Source organism: Drosophila elegans, unplaced genomic scaffold, assembly GCF_018152505.1.
Source record: "Drosophila elegans isolate 14027-0461.03 unplaced genomic scaffold, ASM1815250v1 contig_468, whole genome shotgun sequence".
NCBI classification, from domain to species: Eukaryota; Metazoa; Arthropoda; class Insecta; order Diptera; family Drosophilidae; genus Drosophila; species Drosophila elegans.
The window spans coordinates 1,911,327-1,929,425 of record NW_024545855.1 but is presented as its reverse complement, the minus strand read 5'-3'; the positions used below and the strand labels follow the sequence as shown (position 1 = coordinate 1,929,425).

The 18,099-nt window shown below is 37.5% G+C and overlaps 1 protein-coding gene across 3 annotated transcripts; it reads left to right on the top strand.

Annotated features, from left to right (window-relative positions):
- The first annotated feature begins 863 nt into the window (after nucleotides 1-863).
- On the top strand, nucleotides 864-16,197 carry LOC108143988 (ichor). Of its 3 annotated transcripts, none has more exons than XM_017268602.2 (3): nucleotides 864-1,628; nucleotides 1,842-1,985; nucleotides 12,215-16,197. In XM_017268602.2, exon 3 carries the CDS (start codon nucleotides 12,300-12,302, stop codon nucleotides 14,091-14,093), a length of 1,794 nt encoding a protein of 597 aa, XP_017124091.1. In that variant the 5' UTR covers nucleotides 864-1,628; nucleotides 1,842-1,985; nucleotides 12,215-12,299; the 3' UTR covers nucleotides 14,094-16,197. The 3 variants fall into 3 exon arrangements, with proteins under 3 accessions (XP_017124091.1, XP_017124092.1, XP_017124093.1); XM_017268603.2 differs by having other exon boundaries at nucleotides 1,821-1,985; XM_017268604.2 differs by lacking the exon at nucleotides 1,842-1,985.
- The last annotated feature ends 1,902 nt before the right edge of the window (nucleotides 16,198-18,099 follow it).

The following is an 18,099-nucleotide window of genomic DNA, read 5'->3' as shown; positions in this document are numbered from 1 at the left end:
TCATTTTCGAAGCGATACCGTTAACTGCACACCGCCTGCAAATGAACAACAACAATATTAGCAGCGGCAGTAGCGTCAGCAATACCAACAATCAACCAAAACAACAACAATAGCAAGTGCCAAAGAGGAAATGCAACAACTACATACCATATATATATTTTTGAAGCACGGACTATGAGCAACATGTTGCTGGCGGAACTGTAAATTGCTGCAACATGTTTACGAGGCGGAATAACAGGAAAAAATGTTTAAATTTTTGTTAAGTAGGTCAAGTTGTATGCGACCGCGCATGAGAGAGAGCAGGTAATAGTCAAAGAGAGAGGGAGAACAGCTTCGAACAAGTATGATCGTCGAACTAGAACTAAAATATTAACAAGATGACTTACAATTTTAAATATAAATATTTAATAAAGGTATCACTTTAATTTGTCTATAGCTTATAAGTAATAAAAAATGTATAAAAAATTACATTAAATAAAAAATAGACCTCTTTAACAGGTTTCGTAAAAATGTCAAAATTTGAATAAAATAAAATATATATTCTTGAAAATCAAACGATTTTAAATGCATTTTAAGTAGCAGAGAAATTAAAAAGCAAACGCATTTATCGACGTTTCACCAACATAAACAAACTTAGCCCTGACTTTGAACTCACTCGAACTGACCTCGACCACCTGCTGCAACATGTTGGCTGGATCGCTTCGAGCATGTTGCGGGATACTGAACGCTCTCCGGCGTTGAGTTTGGAACGTGATTTGTATCTTTGTATCTGAGCTGCTCGAATCGCTGCCGGCGTCGACGTCGGCGTCGCCGTTGAACTTCTTGGTTCGGAAATTTCTTTTCGTGTTGCGCCTGCGCACAGTTGGCTTTCTATCGTTGACGTCTGCGGATTTGTGCGCACGTTTCTGCGTTTTTTCGATTCGATTCGCGGTTCGGTTCGATTTGCTTGTGGACGTGGACTTATTCCTCCTCTTCGCACACACATATACAAAAAAAAAAAAAAAACGAACACAGATACAGTGGCGAACATGTGAAGTGGCAATAATCGAAAGAGCAAGCAACAGAAATTAGAACAAACCCACATCAAAAATACAAAAGAAAGAAAGAAAAAAAAAGTGAACAAAAACGCAAAATTTTACTATGTTTAAAATGCGGCTAAAAAATTGTGAAAATGGTTGACAAAAAGTTAAAGAAATTGTCAAATACATTACAAGTCCGACAACTAAAAAATTCACAACAAAGTGCTAAGTGAAGAAAAACAGTGCAATACAAAGGAAATACGCTTAATAAAAAGTTAAAATTCAAAACAAATACAAAACGAAATATCCAAACTAAAATAATATTATTACACATGCTAAATACTCCCAAAAAACGCTGTTGTAAATATATTAGCCCGGAAATCAGCTGCGTTGACCCATTGTATATACTGCAAAAACAAACAAGTATCCAATAAAAGCCAAGAATATTGGAAAGCAATCTAAATTAAACCACTACCCATTACGGAACTATCATCCCAAATTGCAAGGTTGCAATTTATATCTATACCCCACATATAATAAACAATCTACTCGTACTACTACCCGATCATTATTTTATGCATAGTTTTATGTCTTCCTCCCATTGTTTTTGTGAGTATACAAAAATGTTATTATTTTTTATTTTTTATCTTCCACATTTTTACTTTGCCCGCATTTGGTGTTGGTTTTTATTTTGTTCTCTCTTGGTGCTTGGCCCATTGTTTATTTTACCTGCACTGCTTTAAATATTTCAAAATCGAACCAAGAATATCATCAAGAATTAAAAACGACAACCAATTAAAGGATTTTTAATTACACCCCAAGGATTGTTAAATATAAACTGAACACGGATTATCGCAAACAAAAACTCAAGCGGAAAACTCCAGCAAGAAACTGCCAAAAGACGTTGATACATTTTAGAATATATTTTTCAAAATGTCAATTAGCTGAAGCTGCAATTTCGTAACAGTAAGTAATGAATGAATCTCCTACCCCAAAAACCTAAGCCAGAGCAAAGCCAAACAAACGAAAATTCCTCAAGTCAACGGCCCCGCGAATAAGAAGAATATTCTCAATTCTGGCTTATAAACAAATCAGGCAAAAGTCATTGACCGAAATCGTTTCCGATATGTTCGTATATTACTCACCTGTTATGAAATACAAATAGACGGCCTATAGACAGGCAGGTGGATCGTGGACGGGGGGATGTAGAATAAGGGGAACCAGCCTGGAGGGCTCTACTTATGACAATTGTGAAATTCACATGCCACTAATGGGCAATGACAAGCCATCCCGAGATGGATACAATGCTAATTAGAACTGGGAACGGAATTCGGTGCTAAGTTCACTCTGCGAGGTGAAGAAACTATTGCAAAAATATACTCTCATTAGTCTTCTTATCATTAGATCCAGTATGCTCTCTAGAGGACTGAATTATAGACTCCAGAACTACCTTACTAATTTTACTCAATGTTATTGACAATGCGTTAAAATTTTAAAATCAATAATTTATATTTAAAGTTATTTTATAGCTCTCTAGATTCTTCCACGAAATTTAGTAAATTTTCAGAACTATTATTTTAGAAATTTTGTTATTTCGTCTGGCTTAAAATTTCGGGAATTTAACTTAGATTTTTCAGAAAGACTCAGGTAACTCTAGAGTCTTAAATAGAATAGTTGTGATAGCAAATAGTTTGTTTATCCTTATTTTTGTAAAAAAGAAATCACGAAGACAATTAAAATGTTATTAATTAACATCAGGCCGAAACTGTATATAAAAAAAACAAATAAATTGTAAAAACGTAAATGTCGATACTGTTATTGTAGGCTAGAAAGGTTAACCGAATATTTTTAATCACAAACTAAGATTAAGAACACTTTTGATGAAAATTTTCATAATTGCACTATCCCCTAACAAAAATGTTTTTTTGTACTTTCCTTCTCCAAGATTCCTTAAACAAATTTTTGTAGTTGATCGGATTAAACACTCTTTCCTTATTTAAACCGGATCTTCCCACATGACGTATGCGCAATGTGCAGCCAAAAATCCACAAGCTGTAAAATATAATGATCCCAAAACAATTAAGCGTCTTTAGGCGACCTCAAAACGAACTTCCCCACTGCAGTCGGAAGTAAAAAGTTGTGATTCTCCTCTCTTCGCTTTACAGCTAGCACTTAAATGTTTTTTATATTTTTGGTAAAAAGGCAAGGGAAGGGGAAGTTGAGAGGCGGCAGGGAGAGGGGTTGCTACTGTTGCCAAGCCGTTGGTCGGGCTAAAAATAAATCATAAAACCGTTTGTTTGTCTGACAAAAATGGTCTAAAATACAACAACAATCGGCTGTTAAGAACGGAATGGCAATGGCAGCCAAAAAAAAAATATATACAAAAACTCCAGCTACAAAGGCAACAACAACAGCAGTAGCGGCTGCTTGTACCGTTAGATGACGCAAAATTACGCTTACTCATTCGGCAAGCGGCACTTCCCCCAAAAACAAAGCAAAGTGGGAGAGATAGAGCGGCACTGGGAAAAATATTGTAAAAAAATCTACAAGTTGTACAATTATATTATAACTTGTATTTGTATTTAATCGGACTTACTTTCAATAATCAAGCAAATCATGTTAAAACTTTTATTTCAATATAATTAGCTTGTTGTTTTTGTTGTAAGAAATATAATCTGATAATTGATAAATTAGCTTATGAAATTCTTCTAAAAATAAGTAAAATATTATTTTTTTTAATGTTGCACCAATTTTAGTGTCACATTTATTTCCCTAAAATGTACAGCTTTTTAATGTATGAAAATGTGTTTTTTTTTCAGTGTAAGCCAAAGCGGCAGGGCATATGAAATTGGCCCAGCAGCAGCAATATCAAGAGCAACAGCAACTCTTTTAGCTGTCTAGCAGCGTCAATGAGCGTAACCAATTCGCTAAGCATTAAGTTGCATTTTGGGTTAAAGATTTTCGTTGCTGTTTCCATATCTTTCTCTCACATTTTCTGATTTTCTTCTTTCGTTTTTAATTGAATTTCAAAATTGAGCTCCCAATCGGCTCCGATTTGATCTTTAATTAAGAGATGTGCTGAGCGAGCTGAGGAGGTTTTTTCCCGTGAAGACAGAAAATGAGGAGGCGAGCATAACATATCAATTACAAACCGAAATTAAGTTCTTAAGCTTGGCTTAACCATGAGCTTTCAAATAATTACTGTATTGAATTAATACATTGATGCACTATTTCGGGAAATACAAAAATTTCGTCTGGAACTAAATCTTAAGCTTTTGTTAATCATTATTTTGATTTTTATATTTTAATTTTTAAGATAACAATTAAATCAAATTAAAAAAATATTTGAATAATAAAAATTGATAGTATAATAATTTAAGCCAAATACAAACACTTGTAATGCATTAGTCAAAATATTAATAAAAAAAAAAACAAAAAGGTCATCGACAATGATGTCGAAGCTTAAGCTGCCAATCACCTTTTGTCTGTAAGTCTATTAGCTGATCATAACCCAAGAACCAAAGATGATCAAATAATTTGGCAAATATGTATGTATGAATTCAGAAATATTTATAGCCTGCCAACTGCTTAGGAGTCTCCCTAGTCCAAAACTTTTATGTTTAATTTGCACATTTAGCTGCACAACAAAAGGAATACAACTACAAATGGAATAAACTACGCAAATATTATTCACAAAGGCAGCGGAGAGAAAAAAGTTCGCTGACCTGGGCAATGCTTTTTGGGACTTGCCAGACATGCTGTCATTGTGGTTGTTGTTATGGTTGCTTTTGCTGCTCTCGGATGACCACAACAAACCCACGAAAAATAATAATAATAGAGTCTCGACACGCACATACAAACACATACATTTAAATAACAACAAAAAACTAGCTGGTAAAAAACGCGACTAAAAATAGTTAAACATCATAAAAAAATACACAAAAATTTGCATAGTTGTGTTTGCTGGGCCTCCAGGGAGTGGATTCGCTGTGTGGAGGGTCCAGTACATCATCTCAGGTTTTTTTTTCTCGTATACAGCCTCGGTCATAAAAGTATCGCCAAGCCTGTGGGGCTTTCAGACCGGCCTTATCGCCAGCTTGTCATCTGGCTTGTTGGACACATGTTGGCCACAAAAAGGGAGTGGAGGCCGTGGAAGCTAACGGCAGTTGTAGTTCCCGACGACCAGGGACTTATGTCGAGGCGAGTCAAGTGCCGACCAGAGCAAATTGTTCTGCCAGAAGTTCATTCATGGCTTAAACAAACAGCGGACGATAAAACCGAGCTGCTCAAAACCACAAGAGTTTAAAGAAAGATTAAACAGATGTATCTTAGCCTCCGATACATGCATGGGGGTAAAGAAGTTAAGAAAGGAAAAACCTGTTTACACATGCAAGTTATTTTAAGTTGTTGTATTTTATCAAAATTTATTTAAATTTGTAATATAAATTCTACCTAGAGAAAAAAGATGAAGTAAGAAACCAGTTTATAAATACTAATTTTATCAGAATTTGAAACTAATGTTCTAAAGTAAAACAGGTTCTTAAAGTTATGTGGGGCAAACCACAAAAACTATTTCACATTTTCTTCACGTTGTTAGACTAGTAAATTTAAAACCTAATTTACACCTCGAACATCATCATTCATGTGCATCAGATTGATGACTAGAGCAACTCATTTGCTGTACAACAGGCAGCTCCACGCCCTCCCATTTGCCAATTTCATGACCATATTCCTGAATTTACACTGGGGAAAACAATAAAAAAAATGATTGGATATTTAAATATTGGAAATTCAATTAAAAGTAATACTTAAAAGCTATTAAACATCATAATTTATTATATACAAAATCAAAAAAAGATTTTTAAAACTTGAATAGGATACTTAAAAAGCACAAAACTTTATTTCGACTTAAAATTTCTTTCTGTGCCCACTTGAGAAAACAAGATTTTAATTGCGTCTGTAGCGAATTGCTGCGCCTATTTGTTGACCAGTCTGCAGATGGGCTTGGCTCCCCGTCTGTCTTTGGGTTAGTTAGTCATTCCGGAGGGGTCCAATCCAGGAGGGGCATGCCACAATTCACACAGCTCGGCCGTCCTCTATCCACATCCACCATCCAGCACACGTGCCACATGTGCGGTCAAGTGCGCAGCTGCCAAGGAGATGAAGAACTGGAACCAAGAGCACAGAATCAAGAACTTAGAACCAAGCACGTTTCCCACCGCTGTCTTAGCAGTCAGTTCCCCAGTTTTCAGTTTCCAGTTAACCAGTCTGTCGAGTTCTCAGTACCTGAATACCCTGGGTGGAGGAGAGTTTTTAATTTTAACTCATTTATTTAATAAGAAAAACATTCTAAAACGTTACTTTTTTTTAGTCAGCATTCTTAAAATTCTTAAAATGTGGCATTTTATTTATTGTGTATTCAGCAAGGAACATTAACATATTTTAAATTACAGAAAAATATTTTTTCAAATATATTTAAGGTGCTGAAGCTCTTTAACTAAATAAATTAAGGACAACTTTTGTAGCACTCTTTAGCCATTTTCTAAAAACTTTGGAAAATAGGTCAGTTACTAAAAAAATATAAAAATTAAATTCTAGACTAAACCCCAATTTCCTTGATAACCCAGACAGGCACTCTCAATAGAATATAAATCGGCTTATTTGCGGCTTAAAGAAAAGCACCCAAGAGTATACAAAGTGTGGACTAGCCAACTCAATTCTTTCGCTTCTCGACTCGTTCGTTTTTCACTGCCAACAATTTGTTGCATCCACATCCGAGTGGGCCAAGATAGCTGGGCCAGGGGCAGCGGGGAGGAAGGGGAGGAATGGGGCAACCTCACAGCATCGCAAACCTTCAATGACTGATGGTGACCTCAATGCAAGCCACACGTTTCCGAGGCTTTTTTTCGGCTTCTCGGTCTTGGTCAAAGTTTTTTTTTTGTTGTCCACACTGGAAGCTGGTACGTGCGGTTTTTGTTTTTGCGGTTGTAAATTTTGCAATCAAATAATTTTTCATTCGCTTTTTCCAGCGATCCGCGCCCCCACAGCAGCCCCGCGAAAAACACCAATGGCGACCTGATTTTTCTTTTCATTTTCGGGTCCGTGAGGAGGCGGGTGGAAAGTGTTTGCAGCTTGACTTTGGCCAAAACGTTTTGACCTTTGCCGCCGCATCGTGTTCGAACATTTAAACGGAAGTTGATTGCCGCCAAAGGTTAAGACCAATTTCCGTTCGAGTTTTCTAGGAAACGTTAAGAACTCAATTTCCATCTGATCAACAGCTGTTGTTTCGCTTCGTGTTGTTGATGCGGTTTAGAGTTCATTTCGCTGGTCAATTGCTCGGGTCAGACATTTAGTTGCCTGTTAGATCGTTAAGTAAGTTATTTTTTTGTCTTCGACCTGCGATAGTTGGCCGATCAATTGTCTGTGGAATTCTCGAGAGATTGTGAGTGGACTAAACAGATTATCTGTGATATCACTTAACCATACTGGAGTAACAGATCGTTTAGTTAATGGAAGACAGTTTCTTAATTGGGTGTGTATATGGAGGCGGACTTTCTTTATTGAAACAATATTTTCTCTATATGGTGCTACTCAAAGCTTAAAGCAACCCAGACTATATGAAGTTCGTGTCTTAAATCATTTGTTTAGAAAAAGATCTAAAAGTATTTAGTGCATTTTACAATAAAATTTCTGATATCATCGGCACTAAAGATACACCAATTTACCAATAAAAAATTTTAAAACATAAACAAAACATTTAATAATATTTTATAAGTACGTTTTCCTGACCTTTAATTAAATTATTTAGAAGAAAATTTTAAATTAGTTGCCAATTACAATTAAACTATAACCCAAAATCTAACCCCAGCATTATGAACACATTAAACACACAAAAAAAACCAACGGAAAGGTCATAAAATCACTCGGCTGTCAAAAATTCGCACTAATTCGTTCGGAATAACCGTTAAAGGTTTTCAGCCCGGTTGACTGACATAGCAGTAATTATAATGCCCCCACAGCCGATCTCTGTCGGCTGACATTGTCCATTGTGGAGTCTTCTGACCATTTACAAGCTTAAATTACAATAGAGGCCCATTGTGCGGCGCGCCCCCGCAAATCGTGTGATGGTGTGAGTTCAGGTGTGCTTCCAGCTTTAAGTGTGTGTGTGTGTGTGGGCATTCAAATGCAAACGGAGCAGGGGACCACCGTTACAATGTGGCTCATTAAAAGCAAAATGCTCATGTACAGCAACAATAAAACGCCGGCCAAACAAAAATGTGTAAAATCTGACGCGCAGTCAAACAATAACAATAGGGGACTCAGATTCAGATACAGAATACGGCATCTGAATCGGAATTGGAATGAGAATGAGTGGCGTTTTTGTTTGCCATAAAATATTTCACGCCAATTTCAATTCCCAACGTGTGCTATAAAGGTATAGCATCGAATGGTCACTCAGGCTTATGGCGCCCCAATTTACACTCAAAAATAAATTATTCACAAGGGATACGGTTTGGAATTATCGAAAATTCTTGAGGAGTATTGTAGAATTTGGATAATATTTTATTCACTTTTTTTAATGAGTAAACTAAAATTACTCAGATACCTTTATTTTGTTGAAAAGATAAGATATTCTGCTTAAAAATAATTTTGGATCCTTCCTGTTCCAAATATTTCATAATTATACCCTTGCAGAGGGTATTATAATTTCAGTCAGAAGTTTGCAACGCAGTGAAGGAGACGTTTCCGACCCTATAAAGTATATATATTCTTGATCAGCATCACTAGTAGAGTCGATCTAGCCATGTCCGTCTGTCCGTCCGTCTGTCCGTCTGTCCGTCTGTCAGTCTGTCCGTCTGTCCGTCTGTCCGTCCGTTTATATGCAAACTAGTCTCTCAGTTTTAAAGCTAGCTGCATGAAACTTTCCCAAAAGTTGTCTTTCTATTGCAGGTAGTATATAAGTCGGAACGAGCCGGATCGGACGACTATAGCATATAGCTCCCATAGGAACAATCGGAAAAATAATTGAAAAAAAATTATAACTTTGCTGTTTTTTAATTTTTTGTTTAGTTCTTCGACATATACCAATGGTTAAATAATTCAGAATTATGGTTTAAATTACATCAAAATCGGACGACTATAGCATATAGCTCCCATAGGAACAATCGGAAAAATAATTGAAAAAAAATTATAACTTTGCTGTTTTTTAATTTTTTGTTTAGTTCTTCGACATATAGCAATGGTTAAATAATTCAGAATTATGGTTTAAATTTCATCAAAATCGGACGACTATAGCATATAGCTCCCATAGGAACAATCGGAAAAACAATTGAAAAAAATTATAACTTTGCTGTTTTTTAATTTTTTGTTTAGTTCTTCGACATATAGTAATGGTTAAATAATTCAGAATTATGGTTTAAATTTCATCAAAATCGGACGACTATAGCATATAGCTCCCATAGGAACAATCGGAAGAATAATTGAAAAAAATTATAACTTTGCTGTTTTTTAATTTTTTGTTTAGTTCTTCGACATATAGCAATGGTTAAATATTTCAGAATTATGGTTAAAATTTCATCAAAATCGGACGACTATATCATATAGCTCCCTTACAAATAATAAAAATATATAATAGAACAATCAAATAATTAAGCTGCAAATCGTCATAGCTTCAATGTTTTTAAACATATACGCAAGTAAATCATAATTTTAATGTTTTCAAAAATATTTAATTCTTGCGATAGCTGCAAGGGTATATGAACTTCGGCTTGCCGAAGTTTGCTGTCTTTCTTGTTTTTTTTTTATTTTTAAATGTACCTATATTCCTAAAGATCTGATTCACTGCTTTTATGTTTGAACTCATAAATAACTATAATAACTTATTTAATTTCCAGACTTTAATTGAATTCTGCTTATAGATTTCAAGTCAATGTTTTTGTTTTCCCTGAGTGTACTGGTTTGCAATCTGAAATTCATAAAATCATAAAACGAGCCTGAAACAACTACAAAAATCCACCGAAACTGTGCCAACAAAAAAGTTGGTAATGAGAAAGAGCAATGAGCATCCAAAAACTCAACAATTACAATGGCAGAGCGAGACAGGGAGAGACCCAAAGAGAGGGAGACAGAAAAGCCGGGCTTCGTGCGATTGGAGACTTCGGGTTTTAGCCGATCGCGGAAGTATGTCAGCAGGTCTCTCGACGTCTCTCGGTTAACGGTAGTTTTTCTGCCACTGCCTCGGTCGCTGCTCGGCCGATCCTCTGCCGCCACGCTTAGCTGCTTCTGCTTAACTGGCTTGACGCCTACGTCGACGTCGACAGAGGCGCTTCTTCTTCTTTCCGCTAGCTAAACTCGCAACATGTTGCCAAGTATCCGGGCTATAAATGTTGCCAACGACAGACAACCTGTTGAAAGCGAAATTTTCTCTTTGCAGCTGGACAGTGTCTAGCTTTGATTTCTGCCTCCTCTACTTCTTCGCCTTCGTCTTCTTCTTTCTGGCCAAGCCTCGAAATCAAGTTAACTGTTTATGCACAAAAGACTGAGAGGGAAAGAAAGAAAGAGGGGGGTGTTGTTGCTTTACCGTTTCTTTCATTTCATTCCATTTCGTTTTGTGTTCCAACTAGTTAACCAAATGAACAGGTACACTCAACAAAAATATTTTCTTTAATATAGGTTAGCATATAATACAAAATTTAAATTAAATTATTTACCTTCTTTGTTTTTTTAAAAAAGCTTGTTTTAATAGCAGACTTTTTAAAAGTACGTATTGATAAAGGTTTTTAAAATTCAATGCACATTATATTTTGAAACTAATAAAATAACAAACTATTTCTTTTGATGTGTATTTAGTTTTATATATTGTATACTAATAATACTCATTACCTTTCAATCAAAACGTAAGAAAAATTTGCAACTTTTTTTCCTCTTATTGTAATTTCTTTCAGTGTGTATAATTGCTGGTGCTTAGTGTTGGCCGACATTGCTTCTTCTTCGCGTAGTTTTTTGGGACTACACCTGTGTGTTTTCATTGGGCTTTCATTGTCGCTCTTTTGGTGGAGAACTTCCACTTGGGTTCCAATCAAGCGTGCACCATCGAAATACAAATATCGAATACGATCGCACACTCGTAGCCAAATGCGTTCTCTTTCCCACTTTTGTATACCCCTCTCACTCTGTCGCCACCAATTTATATGCTAATTTAACTGATTATTAATGTTTTGACCCAAATACCGCTTGGAAATTATTATTGGCCGATTCTGGTATCGATTTTAGTTTCTTCTTCGCTTTCCTATGCATCTCATGCCGCTGCTTCTTCTTGTTTACGGACATTTAGGCTTATCGAATGTCTTAACTTAATCTCTTTCGTTTGGGGGGCAATAAAAGGGAGTGGGGAAGCCCCGTGGAAAAAAATATATTTCTGGTCAACGGGCGGGCCGAACTTTTGTTTAATATTTTCATATTAAAGAATCATTAGTGGGTCGGGATCGATGTGTCAGGTTGTCAGCAAGTGCGGGGAACGGGAAGAACCTAATATTAATTATATAGAGGTGGGGTCATCTCAGCGGAAGGCTAGTGTAAGCTTAATTGTGATCTAAGATTATGCTTTATCTAAGGGATTTTCGGGCATTTGGAAGACAGTCTATCTAGGAATGGATCAGTTGGTCAAGCTTAATTTTGATGAATGAAGTTATATTTTAAATGGTACTTGGAGAAATCTCTTTTAAGCCTGTTATTAACCAAAACTATTTTTGGGTTTTTTTTATGATTTGGGGTCATTTTTAGTAATATATAAATTTGATTTTGTGGTATCCTATCGACTTTTAAGTTTCATTAAAAATAAATTATTTGTGGAGCCCTAAATGTTAAATAAAGTTAACAAAAAAATATTTTGTACTTCTTCTTCTTAAACAAATTTATTATTTAACTCTTTTTATTCAAATATCCAAGAAGAAAAAATCTTACTTAAAATATATGAGACTAGAGTCTTTTAACACAAAGATTTTTAACCCAAGTATCTCATATGTAGAATAATTTATATACTATAGTATGTTTTTGTAAAGACCAAGTTATAAAGTTTGTAACATTTTAAAATAATCTGCCATGTGGTCCATTTCTAACAACGTAATCCATTACAATTTAAAAATTCTTAACCTTAACAATTAAGTAAACCATTTCCCGATTTCCACTCTTTTCAGATAAAACTTGGTCCTTGGATAGCGTTGGATCTTTTAACACTCGGATCGCCGGAAGATTCGCCTCGATCGCCTGGGTCCACTGACAATGAAGTTTTGCAGCATGAACGGCCCAAGTGAATCGGAAGTTGAGAGCCTGCTGATGAGTCCATGCTGGGGACCGCCCCAGACGTCCGCCCAGGATCAGTACCTGCTCGACGGGCACAAACTGCTGCTGGAGCACGACCTGGACTCGCTGCCCAGCGATGCGGACCAGAAGAACTCGCTGGATGTGCTGGACAATCTGCTGCTGAACGGATCGTCGCTGAACGCGCTGTCGGATCTGAAGCCCCTGCCGCCCTTCACCGGCTACACGGGCCACCTGTCCATCAATGGGATCTCCGGCCACCATTACCATGCCATTGCCCAAAGGCTGCCGGATGAGAGCAATAACAACTACATGCAGAGTGCCTACCATGCCCAGAACCAATCGAATGCCACGCAATCGAACGGCGGCAGCAACAGCAACTCCAATTCCAATGAGCACAACATAGTCTCCTCCTCCACCTGCTTGCCCGAAAGTGTCCTGAGTGGGAGTGGCGGCGGAGGAGGTGGTGGCGGAGGCGGAGGCGGAGGCAACGATGCCTGCCTAGCGGATGTCAAGCTCTTCGCCGATAGTCAACTAGATTCTAAGCTTTACTCCGTGGCCGATAGCTGTGTGATGAACGGATCGTCGGGGTCGTCGGGGAACGGCAATGGAGCCGGTCCCAGCATAGCCACACTAACGCCCATCGACCAGGTGGCCGATTCCCTGCACAACTCGGGCGTTCGCATCTACAAGGACCTGACGGAGTATGTGGACATGAACTCCATCGATGACATAGCCGCCATTATTGGGTCCGCCATTGCGGACACCACGGTGCCCAATCAGCTGGACAAGGATGACAACAACGACACGCGGGACAGCTGGATGGATCTGGATGCGTGGATCGATGGCAATTGCATACAGCAGGAGTCGGCCAAGGTGCTGGTCTCGCAACAGGATTCCCTGGGCGACTTCATGCTGCCGCACAGTCCACTGCCCATGCATGCCAATAGCTCGACGCTGCAGAGTTTGCTGAGCCACGGCTATATGCCGCTGCTGCAGAATCGCCTGCAGAATGGTCCACCAAATGGTAACTCCTCGGGAGGAGGAGGAGGAGGAGCAGGATCAAATCCCGGAGCGGGGATCAAGGGGGATCCCCAGGCGCCCACATCTACCTCGTACTGCAACGAACTGGCGGCGGCCACCAGCAGCAGTTGCAGTCCACCCGGTTCGGTGGTCAGCACCACGGACAACCCGAACGGGCTGATGATCAACCCGCGCTACCTGAGCAATCCAACCAACAATCAAGCGACGGGGAATCCCCATCAGCATGGGGGCTACACCATGCAAAACTCTGGCCTATCCCTCAAGGACAATGGCCTGTGTTCGCCGGATCTCCTGGGTAATTATCCGCATACGACAACGGCCAGCACGACGGGTTCAGAGCTGCGAACTGGAGCGCCCAAGGCCAAGAGATCCCGATCCCAGAAGAAGTCCAACCAGCAGCAGCAGCAGCAACAACAACAGCAACAGCAGCAGGGCGAGGGCGGTGGACCGCCCACAACGCCCCAAATGAGCGCCATTTCCCCGTCCGGTTTTAGCGCCAGTGATCTAAGTGGCCTGCTTGGCAAAGAGAAGCCCGTGCATCGGTGCAGCATCTGCAATCGGGGATTCCTCAACAAGTCCAACATCAAGGTGCATCTGCGCACCCACACCGGCGAAAAACCCTTCCGCTGCGATGTCTGCGCCAAGGCCTTTCGCCAGAAGGCGCACCTGCTCAAACATCAACAGATACACAAGAGAATTGGGCGTGACTGACGCTCCTCCACGAGCTTTATGTTTTAGCCGAACAACCAGTAGCATCTAACAGGGAGCACTTCCATTACCAGCACAGAAAAATTAGGTCCTATACATTTATTTTGCCATCAAATTTGGTGGAATTGAAGTTGGTTAAATCTCTGCTTTTCACCGAACTATCAGGTATAGTTTATTGGAAAGTATGCACTTTATACTTAACAGATCCGCCAAGTTTTTGAACAAATTAAAACTGCAAAATTAAATCATATCAATGTATCATATCTTTTTTTTTGATATCACACAAATTGCCTGCCTCAATAGTTTCAGAAATCTTTATGAATATAAAAACAATAGACCAAAGAAATCTCTTGAAAATTTGCCTTAAAAATACATATTTTTCAGGTGATTTCAAATTACATATTGTTTTCATATCAATCAAGAATTAGGCAAGGATTGATATTTTTTAAGTTTGTTCAAGTTCTGATATTTTTCTGTGAGGGATGATTCCCGCCTCAATTTGGTAAATTGGGTGCTAGATGGATTCTCCCTGCTTTCTTTGTGTGCGTGTGTGCCAGTGCTTGGCCAGGACAATGTCCAAGTATCGTTTAGAACTCGGGGATTGTCCAGCCTATATATAAACAGCATATATAGTATAATGCCAGCAAGGTCACGCAGTGGCATACACACACTTTTGATATTCGTTGTTGTTGGTTGCTTTTGATCTCTTTGTTTATTCGTAAATTGTGAAAAGTAGAGGGTTAAAAAAATGCAGAACAGTATATTTAGTTTTTGAAATTGAAGAGTTTACTGAAAATTAAAAATTTTTTTTGTTGTAAAAATATTTAATTTTTTTTTTAATAAATTTTTTTTTATTTCCTGTAGTGCGAAAGTTAAAATTAACTAAATTGATTTCTACTTCTAATCCAGATCAATCAATAGTTGCTTTAAGCAGTAAACCATGTTATACCCAAAATAATTCTTGTAAAAGGTTAGCTTACCATCAACCTACTACCTCCAACCCAGAAAATGGAATTTTGAGCAGTTTTAGGAACACTGTATGGCTTATCAAATCGAGTTATTATCATCAAAGATAGCGAAAATACAAAGAGACCACAAGCAATGTAAGAACAGCGAAGCGTCCAATTGTCATTCTGCAACTGTTGTTCTGTTTTGATGCAGGGACGCGAGCTTTGAGCAAAAAAGGTCCTGGCACAGGTAAATCGCATCTTATAACAATCTAGACAATAATACCCACTAAGGACGGGAATGGAGCGGAAGTTGTATAAAGTTCTGAATGTTGTCTGTACCTCATTATGTTGAATACTGAAAAAGTGACGCATACAAATTACATTTTAAATTAACACTAATCAAGCAAAAGCAATAACAATTTTAAATTAATTACTTTTAAAATGTACAAACCAATGGAAAAAAGCGTTATATTTAACAATGTGTAGATCTAAGAATTTGTAGCGGGCTTGGCAAAATATTATTCATAATAATCAATTTGCGAAATATGTAACGTTGAAGGAGATAAATCTAAACCGAAATCGATGGAAATGATGCAAATCGTTTAGCAAAGTACTCAAGTAATAAACTCGATTTAATTTAGCCAATATCGTAAAGCGTTGTTAATTTGTTTTTTAAAAAGTTTGTTGCTAAAGTTTTAACGTTAATCTTAACCTTAAACTATGTTCGATATACCCGAAATTATTTATCTTTAAACATTGGACACACTCAGCACCCGAAAAAAACCAACAACTAAATAATCCATAAACTAGTTTAATTCTTAATTTAAATGTATGTGTAATTTCTATAAACAAGAGACAATATTAATTGTGTTATTTTAGTTATCGTGCAATTTTATTTATTTTTACAAAAGCAAACTTGAATTTTGTTCAACACATTTCGATTTGTAAATATTTATTTCGTAGCTGTAATGCCTAATATTTAATTAATTATATTTAAATAAATTCAAATGTCATTCAAAATGTGCAAAAACAAACTAAGCCTACAACTGCCAAGGTGTTCTACTGTATTTTATTTTTTGGGGCCGTGGACTTCCGTGGACTACATGTCGTATGCGTGATGGGTGGAAATTTCGGCATTAGATGGCATCTCAAAGGTAAGTGAGTGACATTTGGGTGTTGCCCCATTGCATATGCCTCACACGCCCCGTGGACCCGCTTTTTAGGTCCCATTAGCAACCTGACGGCGTAGCATTGAGGCACGTTCGGCCACAAAAATACAAAAAAAATAAATAAAATGGAGTAGCAGCCACAAAAATATGCGAGCCAAGTCAAGTTGCGACCAAGAAACCAAGCCAAACCAAACTAAACCGAACCAGCCAGTCGGGCAGAATCATTATATTGACCACAAAGAAAGCCAGGCAAAGAAGAAAGAGCCAAAGAAAGACCGAAGCACCGAAGCAGCGAAGCCCACACAGTTGTAGGGGATATATGTACCTCACAGATACGAGTACGAGTACGAGTGCGACTACGACTACAGAAAAAGATACAGATACAGATACAGAGACAGAGACGGCAACGAAGACGGAGAATGCCATGCATACTGTGCCACTGACCCAATTTCCAGACTCGTTTCCACACAGAACCGCAGCGGATTTGAAATGTTAAGATACTAAGATACTTTGCTCTTTCACCGCAGCGCCCGTCTGGAGGTAGACACCGATATACGAGTATACCTATATATAGTGTACGGTGTGTGTATATATATGCGAAGTGGGGTCTCCAGTTCGCATCCGCATTTCTATGCCGCCGACTCCGAGGAGAGACCTCATCTGCTGGCCCGCCTGCTTCTTGATGTATCTGTAACTCGTTTCTGTATCTTGCGCCTTGTATCTGTGGCACTTAAATTTATGCAACATCATGGCTGCTGTTGCTATTGCTGCTGCTGCTGCTGCTGCTCTTTCTGTGGCTTCGTTTTGTTCTAATCAAACTGTGCTACGTGTTGCGACGCGTCGCCTGTCATGGGTTAAGCTTTTGTTATACTCACGGATACCGCACTGGGAAAAAAATTAAAAAAAAAATTATACCATATATTTAGATTTATGTGGGCTTATTTATAATTCATCTTAAATCTTTAATCTAAATTTATTACAACAGTCTAATGTTGAGAAATGATAATTAAATAATTTAAAACAGTTATTTATTTACAATTCGATTTACTAATATATACTTAAAAAAAAATACATTTTTAAATATATAAATGATAAACAAAAAGCAAAGAGCTAGATAAACTTAAAATTATTTTTTTAACATTTTATAACACACATAAAATTTATTTAAATAATAAAGTAAAAACAACATAATATTCATGTAACTTTTTCTTACTCCAAAATTCAAGTAAAACTTCATAAAAACTAATTTATATTTTCCCATCGATTTTTCTTAATAGTTTTCACAACAAAGTTTTACATTGCAATGATATACCTATTTTACTCTGGCTGATCTTCTGGTCATTAATTTAGAGATTTTGGCAAAAGAGAACTTAATGATGTAATTTGAAATGCATTAGCAACGTAAAAGATAAACTTCTTCGGAATTTCTTTTATCTGGTTTCTTCTCCATTTTTAATTAAACTTTATGTCAATTAAAAGTTATTTTCCACTCTCCCATCTCTTAGTTTTCGGCCACTTAATTGCATCCAGCTAACAATGTGGGTAAGCATGACCCAGATTAAGGTGTCGGCATAGATAATATGAATGATGGGGGAATCCTAAGATTGAAGTGCCCAAGATTGAGATGCCTAAGCAGACATTTAGGTTGGCTTAAGCAGCTTTAGAGTGAAATATGGATGAAGATAAAGAGTGAAAAATATACTTCGCAGCATGAGAAGACGCAAAAAAAATATATATATTATTATTTTATCACAACCTTATTTAAATCTATTAATTCTGATTGCCTTTTTATAAAAGCAATATGTATTGTCAATTATAAGACCTTACGGATAATGTAAAATGCAGGCAACACAGCGCTTTACTCGATTACATCCTTATAAAATCGTCACG

Excerpts from the sequence above, each read along its gene's own strand:
- LOC108143988 (XM_017268604.2), top strand. The coding sequence starts at position 12,300 with ATGAAGTTTTGCAGCATGAACGGCCCAAGTGAATCGGAAGTTGAGAGC.